The sequence below is a fragment of the Anguilla anguilla genome, chromosome 5 (assembly GCF_013347855.1).
Source record: "Anguilla anguilla isolate fAngAng1 chromosome 5, fAngAng1.pri, whole genome shotgun sequence".
Taxonomy (NCBI): domain Eukaryota; kingdom Metazoa; phylum Chordata; class Actinopteri; order Anguilliformes; family Anguillidae; genus Anguilla; species Anguilla anguilla.
Window position 1 is genome coordinate 52,553,510 of NC_049205.1, and position 21,569 is coordinate 52,575,078.

Below are 21,569 nucleotides of genomic sequence, written 5' to 3' on the forward strand. Positions count from 1 at the left end.
TTGAGATGTTGAGACAGACCCAGGAAAATCAACCCCTTCCTCCCCAAGTTACACGACGGCTAACTGTAAGCTACTGGCAGCACGGACACATTCAGGGTTAGTGCATCACTGCACTGGAACCTTGTACTTTAACAGAATGAGCCACCTGGCAACCCCTTTAAGGGGGTTACGTTGACAGGCAAGATCCCCAGGCCTACTGCACCCTTTCTCTGTCACTGTGAATGGCTTTGCCTGCCTTTAGGTTAGGTCTGTCACACCAGGGGCCTATTTTGTTGTTTTTTTCAGTCACTTAGAATGTCCACTGATCCGCTGAAAGCCAGTGGTTCTTGACCCAGTCTTTCTGAGAAGGATGTCAAAAAAAACAAGTGGAGTTTTTCACACACTACCCCTTTCCAGTGAAATACTGGTACCTTATGAGCTATGTTCGCATCCACAGAATATGTGAAGAATCACTGCTCATGGAGTAATTTTTTTTTTTTTTTTACTTAGTGTGATGATGGGGGTGAAAATATGATGTCTCTACAGAACATAAAGTTTTATTTGATTGATTGGTTTGGGATGGAAAATGCATGTGATGGAGCATTCCAGTAATTTTTATCCAGCATGATCAGACCTTTAGTTTCCCTGTGTTTTTACATGCAGAAATAGACAGGGATAAAGATTTGGCTCCCACACACCTTATCTTTATTCTATGACCTCATTCTCCTGAGCAGAATGTCCAGCCAGCGTGCTGTTTCTATAGTTACCTCCAGCGCCATGTTTTCCTCCACAGAGCATGCAAGGAATCCATCACTGCTTGTGCTGGCGATACAAAAGCCCACAATCGCTGGGCCCAAGGCAATGAAAGCACAGGAGGAGGGCAGCAGGGCGAAGGATGGAGAGCCAGCAGGGGTGCATTTAAGGACAAGCTTCGGGGAAAATCTGGCTGCATCACAGAACCGTTTTTAGTTTTTAAAAATCTCTTCACATCTTTTTTTAGACACTCTTTGAAGCCAGGTGGCAGGTGCCAGGGGGGCATAAAGCTTGCAGAATGCTAACAGGAAACAGACACCTGACGCAGATTTTTCCAGCGCCAACCTGAATCACTGAGAGCACGCCTTAAATCGTAAATTATGTTGAGGTGTGCCAGGACAATGCTGTCAGATGCTCCGCCTGCTTCCCCCTAATTTGGCATGCCCAGACATGCTCATGCTGCAAGCCGACCTATTGTAAATTTGGGAGGGCCAAAGACAAGCATGTGTGATATTGCCCTTGTTTCTTTTCACTCTGTGATCAACAAAACGAGCTCACACAGACATGAGCCAGAGGACACTAAGTTCATGTACAGCCCAACAGAGGGCGCATTGAGGGTTGCTTTAGCACGATGAGACCTCTTCATCCCAGCTGGCTGGAAGCCTCCCAGAGTAACACTAGCAGAGCTATATGGAACTGCCAGCCAGTCAGCACTGGATTAGATACCAGACTGCAGGGCTCATGCATGTACTGAATCAGGGGCTTTACAGGATGAGCCACCAAAAGCCCTGAGAGTCCACTTTTATGAACTGCTTCCTTTTTCATGAGAAACACGTTTGCTTCCCATTAGAGAGTCCCTACGCCAGAATATAACAGCACACACAGACACAGTTAAGATAATTTATAGGAGAGTCAAAGGAATACTACGCAGGATTTTTTACCTTGAACATGTTAAGTAAAATCATTTGGATACACTTTGCAGTCTGCAGTTGCAGCTGGTTGCTTATTCAAATGTCAAATTGAGATATGATTGAGATAATTAATTAAGAGCAAAAGTTGGCAGAAAATCCTGAAATGGATCAGCCCTTGGTGTGCACCTGATAGAAGGTAATGTTTCCCAACCTCGACCCTGTGTATGCTGTTTTTTCGTTATAATCACAGTTGGAATCCCCAAATTTTAACAAGCTGTTATTTTTTCTTGAATAGGTGCTTTTCATGTTTACCCTTTTCAGAAATAGCGATGTATGACTTGAAGAATAGAAATCCCATGTTCTCATTCCGCTTACTCTAAACAATGACATAAAATGAGGTAACAGATTTTTTTTAACAGATCAAATTAAAGACTGCGGCCAATCAAAGGTTTCCTAATACGCTTGTTGAACAAATGTGTTTGAGTTCTTCCATAATTTTTTCCCCTTCAACTTAACAGGTTGCAGGTTTTGCCATGTTATCCTTTGCTTTTTCTTTGGATTTTTCATTATCTACCGAATGGTTGGTTTTAGTGGCCATGCGTGCCCACGCTTTCCAATTAGGAGCGTATTGATTCACCTCAGTGTATACTGTAGTATGTTGTATTCCAGGATTAAATGACAATGCCGTCTCCTTTCGTGGAACTAGCGTGTGATTCACCTGAATGTTGTCTTTTTAGGTTTTGGGCGTTGAAGGTTAAATCCGCCCTATGCATTCCATACGTCAAACTCTTGTTGCAAGTCCTTTGTCTCGGTGGATGGCGGCAAACAAAGCATTTTATCGTGCCTCGAACCCTGCCCATTATGTCGCCAATGCTCGTTGAACTTCCTTCACTTTCTGTCTTCTGTTTCCCCACATTTTCTGTCGGCTAAAAAAACTACGGCAAGCGCTGTAGTTTCTCCGAAGTTTGGTTTTCCCCTTTAATTACTGTGAAGCTCTATTGGCGATTATTGGGCTATGTCTGCTTCCCTGGAGACTCCACAGAGGGGAGCATGAAGTCGTACTTCAGACCGGGATCATGGCGGCTCCTCTCGGGCGGGACACTCTACCTGATCACTGGTCTTACGGAGTCTGCAAGGATGGAAGAGTTTTTTTCATAAAGTGAGCACGCATTGTATTTCCAGATTTTGAACGCTGTCGCTATTGATTACTGCTGAGTGGGAACTGACGCGTTTCTTTTTCTCCGTAGCTAACAGGTGTTTGTTTTTTTTTTCTTTCAGTGATGAAACTCTCTATACGACTTGGCTTCATCCCCGTACGGGTGAACCTGTCAACTCTGGGCACATGATACGGTCAGGTATGCATATCCTAATTAATTGTAAAAGAAAAAAGTATGTGTGTTTAAACAGTTGTGTGTTTGTTTTTGTAAACAGACATTAATTAGTTTGGTTGATATAATGATTGAGTTTCCGGATCAGAAACCATGGCGATACATACAATATTTCGTCCTTTTTGTTTGATTTTTCACCGTAGATTTACCACGGGGGTGGGAAGAAGGGTTCACAGATGAGGGGGCAAGCTACTTCATAAAGTAAGTAACCAGGGCATTCTTTGTATTGAGTTGCATTGTGTAGCCTATGAATTGCAAGAATTATTCAACCCTGCCACAAAGCGCAGGTTCCAGTCTGCAGTGGGTCACCAGGCTGAATGTGGTTATTGTACGCAGCCTACAGTAATTCTCCCGCGGCGCTTTAGTTAGTAGTTCGGTTGCCTTGTAATTATTTAAAGTTTCACGTCTTCAGTTTGAAGTTGATGAAGTCCATAGATGTTGCGCGGCAATAATTTCGGCCTTCAAGCTGTTTTGGCTGCTTGTGTCACTTATGGTCCAAAGTCTGGAATTTCTATATGTTGGCTAGCTCGTGAAACCTACATGTAGGCTATGATTTTATGGAAATTTAGTTTTAATACGCAATGGCTGCCTATTTCTTTGGTCATTGCATTATTCTTCTTTTACAAAGGTCTGCTTTGCGTGTTCAGATACTCTTGTTTCAGAGAAAAGTTGCTGGACAGCGTTCGTTGTAACAACTCTCGTCACCGCTCTTGGTTACTGTATCTTTGTAATGACGTTTACATTTATCGGGCGCGTGTTCCAGTCCACCGATTTATGTTGGTTCCCTCTTGGCGGTAGATATGGTTTTAACACGTACACTCAATACTTACATTTTACATTTGCCTCGAGGACTCGAGTTAATTTAACTACGCTTGCAAAGTATGCGTCTAAAAGTGAAACCAACGTCCTTTTACTGACTTGAGATTTTGATTTGAGAGGATATTGATTCATCTCACAACTACTTTTCCTTCGTATATTTTGGTGAATTACTCAGCGCTGAGTGTACCAGTCATGGTGCTCGTTTAAAATTTAGCGCACTTTTATTGGCTTGTGAGTTAATAAATTAATTTTATTTGAACGTAGTTTCACTTTTGAACTGTGACATTGCCAACCACAACACTGGAAAATAACTTTGGAATGATTTGGAGAATTACCATGGCACTGTTGAAACTCTATACTATCATGTGTTGGACCCCATTTCATTCAAAATTACCAAGCTCTTCCAGAATATCTATTGGCTAAGTTGTGTGGTTAGTGTTGGGTTTTTTTCCCTTCAAACTCAGCCCCCACCATTTTGGCTGTAGAGTGTGTGCTTAAGTGTAAATACTGTGGTAAATTCCTTTAAGGGGTAAGCCTTCCAAACTCCTGCCAGAAACTTTCAGTTATGTTTATTATTCAGCCAAGCATTGTTGATGGCCTCTCTGGTGAAGTCTGAGTACCATGCTGTGCTTTACGAGCCAGTATTTTTCCTGTGTTTGATTAGCTTTAGACTATGTACAGTATCTGCTGTAAAAAGTGACATGGATCACCTGTGAAACACACAGGAGAGAGTCAGCCTTTCCCCCCACGAGGCCCAAATTAGCTCTATGGTGGGGCCGCCTTTCAAGGCCCTGGGACAAAGGAATGTTGAAAGTGATTGAGAGCACATCCCGAGTGTTCAGAGAAAGGTAGCATTACAGGCTCTAGATAGTGGGGCTTGAAATGATAAAGTAGATCTTGTATTTATAAGGTGGGGCTTGGATTTAGAACGTGGGCCTTTGATTTAGAAAGTGGGGCTTTGATTTAGAAAGCGAGCCTTGTATTTTTAAAAGTTGGGCTGGCGTTCACCAACTGAGTGTAACTATAGCTATTTTGTTAAAAATGTTTTTATTGGTAAGCTCGAGCCCTAGTTTTTAAATTCCCAGAGGTTAACTCAGCTTGTGTATCCCTTCCACTAGCCTAAGTCACATTGACTTTTCCTGCCCAAAGAATAAAATGGACGCTAAAACTGCACCTGCTGTCCTCTCACTAATGACCTTAAATCAAAAACCTCCTGCTACTTCTAGAATGCTACCCCACCTGCTTCTCCTAGGGAACGACAGTGCACATAGAAGGATTTCTCCACTATAACAGGTCAGAGGGTAAGGATTTGACCAGAGGACTGAGCCAGCTTTTTAGCTAAGTCAGACATCATCACGTGAGAGCCTTTTTTTTCTAACAGCAGGGTCCTGCAAGCCATAACTTCATTACGGAAGCTGTCAGTCAATATTATATGCTGGTGCCCCATGACGGTGCACCTTAGCAATTACCTTCCCCATTTACCCATGTAATTCTGCCTATGAATGGCTGTGGCTGTGGCTTGTCCCACTGTGGTTCTGTTCACCCCTGGTGCTATGCTAGCTCTTACCGCTGTCCACTTTGCAGGATCCTTACCTGTTCTGTTAGCCGTGTTCCACACATGTTTGGCAGGCCTTGTGCATCACGAGCGCCACAGGCAGAGAATGGCCTATCTGGAGTGGTCATGTGATGTATTTACCATTTATTTTCCTTTCTGACTTGCATGACCAGAATTTGCATGGTGACCATTGGGCCAGACTCACAGCCTGTCATCTTCCGTGTTTTCTTTATGAACAACATGTTTGCCTTGACTAAATGTTTGCAAGAACCGGTTTTTTTGCTTGGCTTGTGTCTTGGAGCGACAAGACACAAGTTTGGATTGTGGCTGGTGGGCCCCACTCAGGTCCCCTCAGAATGTACAGAACTCATGATGCTAATGCTAGCGTACACTGCTGGCTCAATTTAAACTGCAAAGATATATCCATGCATACAGTGTGACGGCCAGCCCAGGGATGCCCAGCAGCTGGTTGTCTGTTGTCTGAACTGTAAATCTGCTGAAATAGGCTCTGCCCCCTCCTGTACAGGTACTCTGTACAGTCTCAGACTGAAGATGGCCCTCTGAGCTCTACTCCCATGTGCTTGACCACCCACTTCCCATTGCTATTGGTCACCTGAATTGGCCCCTGGTGCTTGTTATGTGCTCTTCGGTCTGTGTGTGTGACCTATAGGCCTCCATCACACAAATACCCCAGACAGTGTGCGGTGAGCAGAGCTCCTGTTTTAAATATGGGGCCTTGAGTGAGGATGTCTGTGGGTGAACAAGTTTGAGTGGGCTCTCTGAGGGTGGGTGAGTCTGCACTCTGTCTGTGGGTGAGTAAGTGGAGCTCTGTCTGTGGATGAGTAAGTGGAACTCTGTCTCTGGGTGAGTAAATGGAACTCTGTTTGTGGGTGAGTGGAGCTCTGTCAGTGGGTGAGTAAATGGAGCTCTGTCAGTGTGTGAGTAAGTAGAACTCTGTCTGTGGATAAGTGGGACTCTGGCTGAATGTAACTGTAATTCTGTCTGGGTGAGTGAGTGTGTAAATTAAGCATTCTCTCTGCAGTTGGGTGAGTTTGAAGGATCCACTTGGCATGTAACATAATCCTGGTACATGGAGAGCAGACAGGCAACCCAGTCAGAAATTCAAGCTCAGAGGTAAAAGTAGTTTGTTTGAAAACAACTTGGGATTAAAAATTTATTTCAGTTGGAACATTTAAAGCACTGCTGCTTCTAACTGTCTTTGTCAGGTAAATTAGAAACAACAATATGAGTTGAATTACTTTGAAAAGTGAGGAACAGATTTGGAACTGGATGACATTTTGGCCCAAGAACCAGTGGCTCTTCACCAAAAAAGGGCAGCTTCAGTGGAATCAGAACAGCGAAGTACTGGCAATGAGACTGGCCAGACTGGATTGTTCAGGAGTATTGAGTTAGGCCAGTCGGGTCGAAAGGACACGTTCAGGGATGCCTCCGGTGACGTGTTCACTGCAGTGAGATATCACTGTCCTCACTCATTAAGTTATAGATGATGCATTTTTAAATGTAATAATACAGCCACCTCCAATTGACTGGGAAGGCTGGTGCATGTTTCTCATTCATAGTTTTTGTTGCTTTATGATGGTTTAAATATCCTTTAGTTGACCTTAATGTGAGTGTCATTAATTATGCACATGCTAGTTCATGTGCCAGTGAGCCCTTTTATAAAAGCTATGGCTCCTTTATTTTAGAGGGGCAGTTGGTATTTGACAGGCTTATTACAGTAATGAATTCATACAACTTGGGGGCCTTGAATTTTGAGGCGTGACATGCCAAAATGCGTATAGTCCTACATTTGCTCTGCTGGTGGAAATGTGTTCATAAGAGGCCTGCGCCGTGAACACTGGATGAAACCCGATCGGACCACTCTCTTTGTGGTAGGAGTATGGAAGGAATGTCAGAACTGAGGCTGGGGGGGGGGGGATGTTGATTATGAGATTTGGTAGCAGTCTTCCCAGCCAAGTATAAATAATGAAAAGCGAAATGAAGAAAATAAACTGAAAAAGCAGGCTGAAGAAACATTTTCTGACTTTGTATTGAAAACCATTCGTCTTCTCGTAGTGCTGATATGCATGAATGAACTAGGGGCAATGGAGGTCCTGAAGACTGAGGCTAGATTCGATACAAAGCCATTTGCAGTACAGTTTCATAGATCTCTGCTTGACTTAGTCATAGCTACATGTACCTTGATGTTGAAGGTAGTGTTCACATTACCATTTTGTAAATTGCTGTAATTGTCAGTGTGCTTGGAGATGCAGAAAATACTATCAGTGCCGATGTATTTGTCCTAATTTGGATTACCAAATCATATTCATAGGCCCATGTAATCACTGCAACACCCAATAGATATCAGTTGTGATGTTTTTTTTTTTCCAGGAAGAATTTCATGGAGCCTCTTAAGTTTGGACGTTTAGTACTGCATCAGGTGTAATTAAAGTAAAAAAGACCAAAAGGCAATATACCAAATGGTGCCGATGATCCTTATTGCATTCTATAATTAGCATTGCGCTATATCTCCCAGCCCTAATTGAGACGCGGGACTGTCCCAGATGTTGCTGTAAAGCATCTATTCATTTAGCCAACACCCTTTATGCAGAGCAACTCACAGTATAATCTACAGCAGAGTGACACAGGCAGAGCAGTACTCAAGACAGCGTCATCTAGTAAACAGTACTGTAATAAAGCCGTCGTCATGCGCAAGCGCCTCGACGACAGGGACAAATGAACACAAGTCGGTAGTAATGGTGCTGCAACATAAATCGGCCTATTCCTAATCGCCAGGACCTTGAGCGCCATTCAGGGGAAATGGCGGCCCATAATGCACCTCACCTGAATGAGTTATGAACATTGATGCTCGTCCGTCCGTTGGCCCCACCTTCCTCGAGAGTCCTGCAGCCCTGCTTTGCATTTTAATAGCAGTGTCTTGGCCTGGGATTAATTTCCTTGGCCTGTGGAGCCAATGGCACGCCATTACGCTCAGGTCCGCTGATGGTTAGACGGGACACTGCTGGCATCGAATGGGTGGGGCCTTAAAGGTCAGTGAAAATGATTTCGGGAATAGCGGCCACTGACACTTTTATGGCCAGCGACATGAACGGGGGCCATTGTGCTGTAGTGTCAGAGATCGGTGCACAACAGGGCATTTGCGGAGATGTATGAAGGGCTCTAAATGTCAGGAGAGCAGAATAAATCAGCTGTTTGTTGCCCTGAATGACTTTGAGGTTCCTGTTTTTGATTCTGCGCTCCGGTGGTGGACGTTGTCTCTCTGTCTTCTAAATGAAGATGGAGGTTCTGGGAGCCGAATGAAGAGGGCATGGATCAGCAAGCGCTGGAGCCGGGACAGCGCTGGACATGTAACGCTCCTCACAGAGCTGGACATGTAACGCTCCTCACAGAACTGGACATGTAACGCTACTCACAGAGCTGGACATGTAACGTGTCTCACAGAGCTGGACATGTAACGCTACTGACAGCGCTGGACATGTAACGCTACTCACAGCGCTGGACATGTAACACTACTGACAGCGCTGGACATGTAACGCTCCTCACAGAACTGGACATGTAACGCTACTCACAGAGCTGGACATGTAACGCTACTCACAGAGCTGGACATGTAACGCTCCTCACAGAACTGGACATGTAACACTACTGACAGCGCTGGACATGTAACGCTCCTCACAACGCTGGACATGTAACGCTACTGACAGCGCTGGACATGTAACGCTACTCACAGAGCTGGACATGTAACGTGTCTCACAGAGCTGGACATGTAACGCTACTCACAGAGCTGGACATGTAACGTGTCTCACAGAGCTGGACATGTAACGCTACTCACAGCACTGGACATGTAACACTACTCACAGCGCTGGACATGTAACGCTACTCACAGCGCTGGACATGTAACGCTACTCACAGAGCTGGACATGTAACGTGTCTCACAGAGCTGGACATGTAACGCTACTCACAGCGCTGGACATGTAACACTACTCACAGCGCTGGACATGTAACGCTACTCACAGCGCTGGACATGTAACGCTACTCACTGAGCTGGACATGTAACGCTACTCACAGCACTGGACATGTAACACTACTCACAGCGCTGGACATGTAACACTACTGACAGCGCTGGACATGTAACGCTCCTCACAGAACTGGACATGTAACGCTACTCACAGAGCTGGACATGTAACGCTACTCACAGAGCTGGACATGTAACGCTCCTCACAGAACTGGACATGTAACACTACTGACAGCGCTGGACATGTAACGCTCCTCACAACGCTGGACATGTAACGCTACTGACAGCGCTGGACATGTAACGCTACTCACAGAGCTGGACATGTAACGTGTCTCACAGAGCTGGACATGTAACGCTACTCACAGAGCTGGACATGTAACGTGTCTCACAGAGCTGGACATGTAACGCTACTCACAGCACTGGACATGTAACACTACTCACAGCGCTGGACATGTAACGCTACTCACAGCGCTGGACATGTAACGCTACTCACAGAGCTGGACATGTAACGTGTCTCACAGAGCTGGACATGTAACGCTACTCACAGCACTGGACATGTAACACTACTCACAGCGCTGGACATGTAACGCTACTCACAGCGCTGGACATGTAACGCTACTCACTGAGCTGGACATGTAACGCTACTCACAGCACTGGACATGTAACACTACTCACAGCGCTGGACATGTAACGCTACTCACAGCGCTGGACATGTAACGCTCCTCACAGCGCTGGACATGTAACGCTACTCACAGAGCTGGACATGTAACGCGACTCACAGCGCTGGACATGTAACGCTACTCACAGCGCTGGACATGTAACGCTTCTCACAGAGCTGGACATGTAACGCTACTCACAGCGCTGGACATGTAACGCTACTCACAGCGCTGGACATGTAACGCTACTCACAGCGCTGGACATGTAACGCTACTCACAGAGCTGGACATGTAACGCTACTGACAGCGCTGGACATGTAACGTGTCTCACAGCGCTGGACATGTAACGCTACTCACAGAGCTGGACATGTAACGCTCCTCACAGAACTGGACATGTAACGCTCCTCACAGCGCTGGACATGTAACACTACTCACAGAACTGGACATGTAACGCTTCTCACAGCACTGGACATGTAACGCTACTCACAGCACTGGACATGTAACACTACTCACAGCGCTGGACATGTAGCGCTACTCACAGAACTGGACATGTAACACTACTCACAGCGCTGGACATGTAACACTACTGACAGCGCTGGACATGTAACGCTACTCACAGCGCTGGACATGTAACGCTCCTCACAGAACTGGGCATGTAACACTACTGACAGCGCTGGACATGTAACGCTCCTCACAGAACTGGACATGTAACGCTACTCACAGCGCTGGACATGTAACGCTACTCACAGCGCTGGACATGTAACGCTACTCACAGCGCTGGACATGTAATGCTACTCACAGCGCTGGACATGTAACGCTCCTCACAGAACTGGACATGTAACGCTCCTCACAGAGCTGGACATGTAATGCTACTCACAGCGCTGGACATGTAACACTACTCACAGCGCTGGAGGTTTAACCCTCGCATTGCAATGACATCATTATTGCTTTATATCGATTGATATTAAAGTCGGGGCTGAGGCTTGAACCGGTCACTTTACGGCCCAGCCTGGCGAATGCCTCTGTTGAGCCAATCAGGAGCCCTTGCTGATGTCATTTAGATTAAATTCATCTGCTAGCTTTAGCGTTATAACCTTGTAATGGCCCAAAATGAGCTTCCGAAGCTGGTCGCCGATGCTCTCTTTTTTGGACCTGTGGCCCAGCTGTCTGTGCGAAGGCTCATTAATTCACCTCAGCAGAGAATGAATAATTATAATTTTTTCGCCTGATTCTCATATTTTGTCGAGTTAATTTCCAAAGTGAAATCCACAGATCACTTCGACACGGTGAACCTGGAGTGGCTGAGGAATGTTTACTGAGGATCGGCTCTCCGTCTGGCATGTGTGAATTGTCATGCATTGTGTGGGGACACTCCAGAATAGAATGTCCTGCTCCGGCATGTTCGTTAACCATTAACCCGCTTTGCAGTCACTGTGATATCCTGAGCTCCATAAGTCAGACATATTTAAAAAAAATAAAGACATGTTCTGTTCACAGGTAGTTAAAGGTCACGTTTTATCATCATTTTATTTATGCATTTTGGTTTCACCATGTAGAAAGTACAGCACTTTTTATACATACTCCCTCCATATCAGGACGCCATAATGTTTGGGACAAATGGCTTCACAGGTGTTTCTAATTAGTCAGGTGTGTTCAATTAATACTTTAGGGCAGGTGTAAGAGAGCTTTCAGTATCTAGTCTTAATTCTAGGCTTTTAATTACCTTTCAGTTCAATTCAGTTTTGTTTGTTTTACTGTTTCCATGTTTTACTGTCACAAAGACACTTCAGAGTAGCAAGGCAAGAGACAGAGCAAACAGGGCAAACTCCAGGCCTGAACCCCAAAACAGCAATTACATACGGTAAAAAACTCCCAGTGGGAAGAAAACCCTCAAATGGCGGCGAGAAAAAACTCCCAATGGGAAGAAATCTCGAGAGGAACCCGGATATAGAGGGGGAGCCCATCCTCCACTGGCTAGCCTGGTGTAAAGTAGCAGATAGAAAATAAAATGGGTTCAGCAGGTTACAGCAGAGGTGAAAGCTAACAGGAATAATAGAAGACCCAAATGGTATAGTTCAGATTAGGGCAGTTTAGAGGAGCCGGATGATGGATCAAGGCATGGGCAGGGGAGGAATAGGGCTGAAGCCCCTCCCCACCACACACACACACACACACACACAGATCTATGCAAACATTAGAGAACATATATATGCACATCCAGTATCTTTCACTCCTGCGCTCTGTCAGTGAAGTTTGTGTTCAGCAGTTTTTTGCATGTGCTGTCACTGAAATGAATCCGCATGCCCTGTATTTACACAGACACGTAAACCGCTCAAACTTGACCCGTTTATGGTTTACCCGCCGAGGGGGCCGGGCCGGGCTGGGCTGGGAAGCTTAACTGATCCTTGAAATGAGGGTGGATTTTGTAAAAACCTTCTCTCTTAATTTACTGCAGTCTGGGGCCCGTTTGTTTCCCCCGAAGATAAAGTCATTTTGTGGCGAAAGCGGACAGTGAGAGGTATGGGACTCTTAGTGGTGGGTTGCTGTAGTTCAGATCTGTTACTGGTTCTGACCGAGGACGGTGTGAGCTGCTGGTATTGATCTGTGTGCTGACTGGGGGCTGTGGTCCTCTGAGATGAGGGCTAAGCCTGCAGCAGTCCCTCTTGCCCTCCCCTGTTTAGCACATTGGAATCGGGGCATTGGTCATTCAATTTACGTAGCGGCGGGAGCCCCTTAGGAACGGCGATGGCAGCGACCGATCTTTTCCCGTGTGGACACCGTGCAGGAATGCGTGTGGAATGTTGCGCTTTTAATCCAGATTAGCCCTGTGCTGCATTGACCCGCTGCGACGCTGCATCTCATGCGCTGGGTGAGAACATGCCACCCTGGCCTGCTCTGGCCGCTGGTTTGGGTGAATGAAATGCAGGGAGGTTTAATAACCTCTGTTTGTCGGAGACAAAGACAGTTTGTTTGTAACCCAGTACTGGTAAGCCTAATACACTGCAGGAGTCTACGAATGCTCAGTGGTAGAGGTATTTACACAAGGCCGAATGTGAGCCTTGCCCTGATTCGGGAGCTGCGACGCTGCCACTGTAAGATGTCTCCTGATTGGATCAGAGGTTCAGGTGTTGACTCCACAGGTGGACATGCGGGGGCTGGGGTGGACGAGCGCCTGTCTCCTTTCCCTCCTCTGTGCAGTGACTGCACGGTCTGGCCGGGGGACTGGAAGAAGCGATGGATGGCAGCATGTGTTTTAGTGCAGGAGACCAGGTGCTTGTCTGCACGTTGTGGAATTGATGCAGAGAGCAGTGTCCATTAGACAGGGTCAATAAACATGAGTGGACATTTCGATTAAGGCGAAATGAAAAACCTGGGTTAAATGTTGCTCGCAAATGTGTGTCCTCACAATGCGCAAACACAGATTTGCAGGGCGCGGGGCATGAGGCCTGAAGGGGGGCGAGGGTGTTTTTGTGAGTGATCCTGTCTGTGGGGCAGTTGTTAGCAGTGTGCCCCAGGCCCGTAGCCTGCGTGGGGGGCCAGAGCGGCCCAGCTCGAGCTTTTCCAGCGGGCTGAAGGCTGACCCGTGTCCTCCTGCTGGAGGAGAGAGTGCTGCCTCCTGGGGAGTGGGATGCCGTCCAGCGAGTGAACTCAGACTCACCCAGCGGCTCCAAGGCACTCCTGTGGAATACTGAGCGCTGGATCTGAGCTCCGGTCCGTCTTTTCTGCTGTCTGTTAGAGCTGCAGGTCCTTTCTGTCTTCAGAATGAGGCTGCAGGCTCTGTGTGTGTGCGCGTGTGTGCGTGTGTGTGTGTGTATGTGTGTGCGTGTGTGCGTGTGTGCGTGTGTATGTGTTTGTATGTGCACCTGCGTTTGTGTGTGTGTGTGTGTGTGTGCATGTATATATGTATGTGTGTTTATGTGCGTGCCCATGTGGATGTGTATGTATGTGTGTGTGTGCATGCGTGCGTGTGCACATGTGCATGTATGTGTGTATTTATGTGCATGCCCATGTGGATGTGTATGTGTGTGCTTGTGTGTGTGTATGTGCGTGTGTGTGCATGCGTGTATGTGAGTGCCCGTGTGTGTGTGTGTGTGTGTCTATGTGCGTGCGTATGCGTGTGTGTGTGTGCACGCGGCCAATCCAGCGCATTGAGGCCGGGCGGGCAGGGCCGGGGCCCGCATGCCCGCATGTGGCTGCCATGGTAACGGCCCATTCCCCGTAGAGCAGCAGGCGGGCGGGAGTGCGAGGGACCGCTGGCACAATGAGGGGATTGTTGAGACTGGCCGACATGGCGGAGCACAGCGACACTCCTTTACACCCACCCCGGTGTGGAGCGCGGAGAACGGAGAGGGGAGAGGGGAGAGGGGAGCGCGGGGAGGGGAACGCGGAGAGGGGAGAGGGGAGAGGGGAGAACAGAGCATGAAGAGGGGAGAGGGGAGAGGGGAAAGGGGAACGCGGAGAGGGGAGATGGGGAGAGGGGAGTGCAGAGAGGGGAGAGGGGAACGCGGAGATGGGAGAGGGGAGAACGGAGCGCGGAGAGGGGAACGCGGAGAGGGGAAAGGGGAACGCAGAGAGGGGAGAACGGAGCGCGGAGAGGGGAAGGCGGAGAGGGGAGAGGGGAGCGCAGAGTGAACGCCGCTTTCCCTCCGCCCTGCTCTTTCAGAAGGCCACGCGAGAAAGGGGGGGAAAATCGTTTTTTTTTTTTTTTTGTCTCATCAAGTGACAGTTTCACAAACACCTGAAAAGGCTATTCAGTCCAATTATGGACGCCTCACTGTTCAGTATTTTTTCTGTTGTGAATCTGAATGGGACTGCGCGTGATTAAACAGTTCACCCAGAGCGCGGCTGTTATCCTTTTAAAGCACAGGAGGCTAACACTGGAATAAGATTTTGTAGTTTGTAAGGACTGCATTTACAAGGGGTGTAATGAGAGGAAAAAGTTGTTTTCCCAGTTTCCCTCTACACAAGAGGAGCCGAAGCCTGCTTGCATTGGGCAGGTGTAATCTTACACCTCCCTGAAGGCACGCAGATTCTACTGAGGAACAATAGTGTCCTGTCGGGACAGCACGGCTTTATCTTCTGGGGCTGAGCGCTCCTATAGGACTGGCAGTGTGAGAGCTTGGTTTTAGAGGACAGTAGGCCCACACTGACTGCTGCTTTGTGGAGAGCAGGGGGCCCCAGCCCTGATCAGAGTGGCTGCTTTTCATTGTCGCTCAGCACGTATTTGATGAGTCAAAGGAGGTGATCACACACACACTCATCTGGCTTTCTTGGGTCTCAAATGGCCACCTTTACTTTTCTTAGGATGTTCTCTGTTGTGCTTATTGTAACGCAAATGGGATGGTATACCAGCTCTTATTAGAATTATTTATGTACTGTACTATTTATGTTGGTATATGGATTATTTAAACTAAAAGGTAATGGAGATGCATTTTTTCTCTGCAGCTACCTGCCCTCCACACTGAGACTACCATCTCCCATAATGCTTCTCTTCCTCTCCAGCCATCAAAAAAACATGCATAGCAGTCTGAAAATATTAGGAGTGGAGAAAAGGAGATGATAAATCATGACTCCCTGATATACTGATATCCCTACCCCTGATGTAGTGTATAGTTTATCTGCAGTTTGTTTGTCTCTCTCCTTTTCTCTGCCTCTGATTGGTCTGTTTTCTGCTCTGGGTGTTGTTTGAGTTAATCAGCTACGAGCCATTTCAAGTGCGAAAGGTTTTGAGTGGACATCAGACGCCAGGGCTCCTCAGTCTCTGCTAACGAAGCCTTGTTTCTGCAGTCAGAACGAATCCTCTGCCGTTCGTTTTTTAAATGCTGAAATTTCTAACATGCAGGGAAGGGAGATGAACTGTGTTCTACTTCCTGTCTCTCTTTTTAAAATGAGTTCTTTTTCATACATTTATGTATTAATAATAATTTAAAAAAAAACCTATTCACTTTCATACAGAACAAGGGAGGGGGGGTTGAGGAGAGGTGACCCCTGCGTCTCCTGTGTCTCCTGAAGAGATATTACAGATGCTCTATGTAATGACCAGATAATCAGCCCTTGCATCCCTTCCATCTTCTGTACGTCTTCATTTGTGACACAGTTAATTGGAAAGGGGTTCCATATGGTTAAGAACTACTCACTTATTGGTTATTTTTCCAGTTTATTGTGAAAAACTAGGAGAAAGTATTTCAATTTGAGTAAGTGGAGCTTCTTTTTTTTTTTTTGGAACTAATACTTGGACAAGGCACAGTCTGCCTGTTTTATTAATCCTGATTCTAGGAGATTCTGGCTGGCAACAGAAGGTTCTGGTCCTTCCAGATTTTCAGTCTGATTTTGTGGTTGGTTCAGCCCTGCCCCCCACCCCCCCTGGCATATTTGTAACGAGCCATTATCAGAGACACTTTGTTTCTCTAATAGTAGAGGCAGAACTCGTAGTGTTAGAAATGCACAGGTGAATACCTGCTCAGTGTAAAGGTAGTCTGGTTGCGTATTCCCTGGTTAGATGTTTCAGCCATCATTCTGCATCATCATAATGATCATAATGATGATTCTACAGATTTTCTTTTATCCCGCAACCTTATGGCCTGATCAGAACAAAAAGTAATGAGCAGACGAGACTGTTTCAGAACATTATTGGAATAAATCTTTGTGATTTGTGAACTGCCATGTTTTGGTGTCAAGTGATGGCTACTTCAGTCTCCCAGACTTGCCAGACTTGTCATGTCTCGAGCCTGCATTAAGGACCAGATGGGTCTGCTAACCAATCTCGTAGCTCGTTGTTATGGAAACAGTCGTTTTATTTCTTCACCGTTGTTTCAGTTTGATCTCTTGAATTTTACATTTCATTTACAGTTGACATTAGGAAAAGATTCCCTCAAAACCTTAAAAGTTGATGCATTAAAATGCATTCCATTAAAAAATTCTATTGAAATCAAAGTTTTAAATATAAGCTATAAAATTATAGGAAGTTGACATGTCTGTTTATAGTGAAGTTTGTGTTTTATTTTATTTTAAATGACCTTGTCATAATCCTTACCCCCACTATGGTTGCACTCTCTCCGTGGCCTTTTGTGGTCTCTGTCTCTGTGGATGACCAGGCTGCAACGGGGAAGGCTTTTGAAGTCGACTGACAGTCCTGACTTCTATGTGATTCCAACTGGACATTTCCATGTGTTTTTTAAATTTTTATTATTTAGATTTTTGGTAAGAATCTGTCTGTGCCAGTCTTGCTTTGGCTGCTGTTTCGTCTAATGGCACACCTGGCTCAAATTTAGTGGCAAGGGACGAAGTTTCCATCGTGCTGGCAGCAAGCATGAACATTCTATACAAAACTAAAACCTTCTAAAAGTATTAAAGACTCTACTCTGTCTCTGACGAACATGGCTGCTCTTTGGCCCAGTGAAATCGTCAGTGCGGTACTCCACTTTAGGGAAACTCATAAAGCTCTTCTCACTGGTTTAGAGCCAATCCCGTGTGATGCAGTTGAGGTAGTTGAGTGGTGTTGACATGCAGTGGGGAGTATGAAGGGTTACAGGAGCCCGGCCCCTTGAGAGGCTGCCTGTAAATGATGGCCCCTGTTACATCCCTGTTACCCCAGGGGCGGGGAGTCGATGAGGATTGATCGGCCGTCAGATGTGACTGTGGCAGAGGTGCCAGGGGAAGTAATGACGAAGGAGATAAATAGTCTTCCTCTGCGTATCAAGGTCAGCGACAGCCCTGCACACAGCCCTCTGTACCTCGGGGGGGGGGTGGGGGGGGAGACACAACCGCCAGGGTCTGTGGGGTGGGAGCTGCACCTCTGGTGGGGTGTTCGGGATAGCCCGTGGGCGGAGCAGGGAGCTCGTTTTAAAAGTTGGGGGTTGTTGGGTAGCACTGGTTGCATGTGATAGCCATCGCTGTAGCGCCCTGCGCTAACTCTGCATCTGTTTGGGTGCTGCGGTGCTGCTCTTTACTGTGTGGTCCTCTTGTGAGACCCCAGAGTTAAGATGTGTGCTGGAGGGATGTATTACCCAGCATTCACAGCCATTCTGAAACTGTGTTTGTGAAGCCCAGGCCTCTGTCCAGAGTGGATACGTGTACAGGGTCAGATCCGAGAGCGGTTGGAGGCTCGGTTCTCCTGCGGTTGTGTGTCTGTGGGCCGCTGGCCGTCTCCTTCTTGTTTGTGCTTCTGCGACATGCCACTATCACATTCATGCATGTGATCCTCTCCAAAGGTTTACATGTGTGCACATGACAGTCAATCAACCCCCCCCCCCCCAACTCCTGCTAACGCTCCACACGCAGTCCTGCACAAAGCACATCAGTAGTGTGACAGAAAGAGAAACTCTGTAATAAAGCGTTAACAGTCACGTCTGTGTGAAGGTCACCGTTAGGGCATTATTTCTGTTGTTGAAAGTAAGCGGGGGGGGGGTGTGGAGGGGGTGACGGTGCAGTGGGCTGTGTGGCATCGCTGTCCCATCAGTCAGTGTGTGACCTGTAATATTTAGCCCCCGCCCCCGGGGGGGGGAACGCGCTGACATTTGCCTCCGATGTGAGCGCGTGGCGATCGCGCACGCCGGCGGCGGCGGGCCGGATTAAAAGGGAGCGGGCGGCGGCGCGGGCGGCACACTGTGCCCGGCGGGTCCAGCGCGAGGATGGCCACCTGCTGCTGCTGCTGCGGCCCGCTGTCGGGCCGCCGCCCAGAACCGGGCCCCGGTCACCGGCTGGTTCTGATCCCGCCCCAAACGGGGCTCGCCAGGTGAGTGAGGAGACGACCAACCCCGGGCTCCGCCTGTCCGTGTGCGTGTGCCTCTAACGCATCGCCACGGTTACCCCCGGGTTATTCCCGGGGCCCTGGAGCTGTTGAGCGTTGATTGGCTGTCAGTTGTGGAGGCAGGTAATGACAATACAATGTGCACTCACGTTCATGTGCTCATATGTATTCAAGCTGGAAAGTTTTCCTTTCTGTACTGTAAATGCCTCGTAACAACTAATTAAATTGGTTCAGAAACCCAATGTGACTGAACCGTAATGTTGTGTTGGTAAATGTGAAAAACACTGTTTCCGATAACTTGGACGAACAAGGTATCTTTGTGACGCAGATGAAGCGAGGCTTTGTTTTTGGAGTCTTGTCTTGTGTTGTTGAGTTGGGGCTTTGTAGGGATCGAGGAGACCGTTGCGTGCTGTTACACGCTGTTACATTGTGCATCTTGGATTGCCATGCAGAGATGTTGGCAGTCATTGTAACTCCTTCCAGCATGCCCGAAACAGGAGAAACATCTGTTCTGAGCTGATTTAATTGTCCAGGCAAAGAGAACACAGAGTTCATTTCCAGCAACAGAACGCAGATGACAGGATTTACTGGTGCAGTTTGTCAACATCCATAGCCTGATTAGACTGCTGTCTGCCTCCCAGGCAACACACACACACACACTTACACTCGCACACACACACGCACACGCACACACACACACACACCATCACTGCCCCAGTTTTATTTCGGCTCTATAGACCAGAAGACTGGGTGTTACTGGGGCATACTCACACTAAAAAAAGCGTGCGTAAGGTAAAATGAGGAACATCATTCATGCTTTGGCAAACCTCTTTACACCTTACATTTTGCATTTCCTGTCTGGTAAATTAATAATGAGCATTCTGTGGTGCACTGACTGAAGACCTCGCTTTGTTATTGCCTGTGTCAGCACTGAAACAGCTTGTGAGACGGAGTGGTAACTGCCGGTGTTGGTTTGTCTCTCGGGCCTTCTCTGCAGGGCACTAACGCTGTCCATGTCCTGCCTGCCTCTTTCTGACATGGACATGCATGTGCATGCACACATTCACACACTGATAACCGATACACAAACACACACACACATACACACACAGATAACAGATACACATGCACACACACGCACACACGCACACAGATAACATACACACGCACACACTCGCACTCACACACACGCACACACACATGCACACACTCGCACTCAGACACATGCACACACACACACACACACATGGAAAATCAGCATGTGCTGCATTTAAACTTATTGTGCGATTGCCTCAAAGCTGTAAGAAGCTGCTGTGAGCGTTTGTGACCGAGGCTCATCGGAGGAGTGTAGACGCGGTGAATAGCGGTCGGCTGTTTGTATGCTTTTTTAATACAGACTGCTTTTTGTGTCTGATAAAAATGGCATTGAACAGCTTTCGCTCTGTTCCAAACTCATCAGGAGAGCGCCCCAGCCTGAAAGGGTGTCTGCTGAAAGATGGGGTCTCCTTTTTCATATGTCCCGATCACTGATTCATAAACAGGACTTTTTACAGAACTCTGTGTCCCCTTGGGAGAATAGCCTGTGACTCCCTTGTGAGGTGAGTCTGACTGTGAATGGCCAATGGAAGACAAACCTTTTTGGTCTTCTCAAGGAAACTGCGCGAGGCAGCGGGTATTATTGTAAATGGGGGCTTCTGGGGCGAGCTTTGGCACCATTACGTCTGACAGGAGCGTATGTCATAGCTCTCGAGAGGGTTCTGTCATCCTGAATATATCCCTCATATCCTGGCACAGGAAGCCGTAAAGTGTCGCCGTTGAGCTCCTAACCCAGAGAGAAATACGGCCCTATCGCTGGAAAGGAATGCATATCAGCCTGGGGACCTGGGCAGTTTTTTTTTTTTTTTTTTAAACGTGTGTATTAGAGCTGTGGTGGCTAAGCCTTGTTCTGGAGAGCCAGCCCCAGGGTGCGCTGGACCACTGAACCCGCTGATGGCTGCATGGCTTTGATCTGCTCGGTATCCAGTCCAGTGTCCGTCCGTGGTACTGGGTCCAGGGAGGGGCTGCTTCTGCGTTGCTGTTTGTGTTGAGCTGGATGTCTCGAGTGCCTCCGTTTGCGTAAGTGGACAGTTCGGTGTTTGAAACCTCTGATAAATTGTCCTGTAACGCGACTGAGCGCCAGACCCCCGGGCGGAAGCGGTTTTTTCGCCCGCGGTGTCATCCAGAGAGCGTATTGACCACGCTGAAATGTGAAGTCTCAGCTCCCTCTGTAATTTGATTAGCTTGGCGTCTGCGCGCGGGCGCATTGCTTATTCATGGCCCTCCGAATTAGCGCTTTTGTTTCACGTGCGCAGCGATAAAGCTTGACGCCGTCCGCGCCGCGACGTCCGTTTATCGCCGCCTCGTTCACACCTGCCAGATGGAATTTAATCAAAAATCACTTCTGGTTGATTGGAGCGAGGATGATTGTTTGCGTGGCGGGTTTAATGTGCTTCTGTTTTTTTGCCTTTCCCCTCTTTGTAAATCAAGCCTGGCCCTTTGCCTCTAAGACGAGGCTTCTTCTTGAGGCTACCTGTGATGTCATTTCTATTGAAGCACGGGCTGTACAGCCGTCAAACGCCATTGGCTGTAAGGTTGCTGCAGCGTTTTGTGGCTGGGGTCCAGGGCGGTGTTTTGAGACGGCTATAGGAGGTGGAGTTGGTGGAATGACGGATGGGGCCACTAGGGGG

At 47.5% G+C, this 21,569-nt stretch overlaps 1 protein-coding gene across 13 annotated transcripts in view; it reads left to right on the plus strand.

Annotated features, from left to right (window-relative positions):
- Positions 1-2,636: 2,636 nt before the first annotated feature.
- The window catches only part of LOC118228401 (pleckstrin homology domain-containing family A member 7-like), a 108,708-nt gene continuing 89,775 nt past the window's right edge, over positions 2,637-21,569 (plus strand). For 4 of the 13 annotated variants that reach the window (XM_035419907.1, XM_035419906.1, XM_035419904.1 and 1 more), the window contains exons 1-3: positions 2,638-2,802; positions 2,922-2,998; positions 3,175-3,232. In XM_035419907.1, coding sequence (XP_035275798.1) covers positions 2,720-2,802; positions 2,922-2,998; positions 3,175-3,232 — 218 coding nt within the window. In that variant the 5' untranslated portion in view covers positions 2,638-2,719. Of the gene's footprint in view, positions 2,803-2,921; positions 2,999-3,174; positions 3,233-18,709; positions 18,829-21,569 lie in introns of those variants that run through there. The other 9 variants (XM_035419905.1, XM_035419901.1, XM_035419902.1 and 6 more) reach the window with 5 other exon arrangements.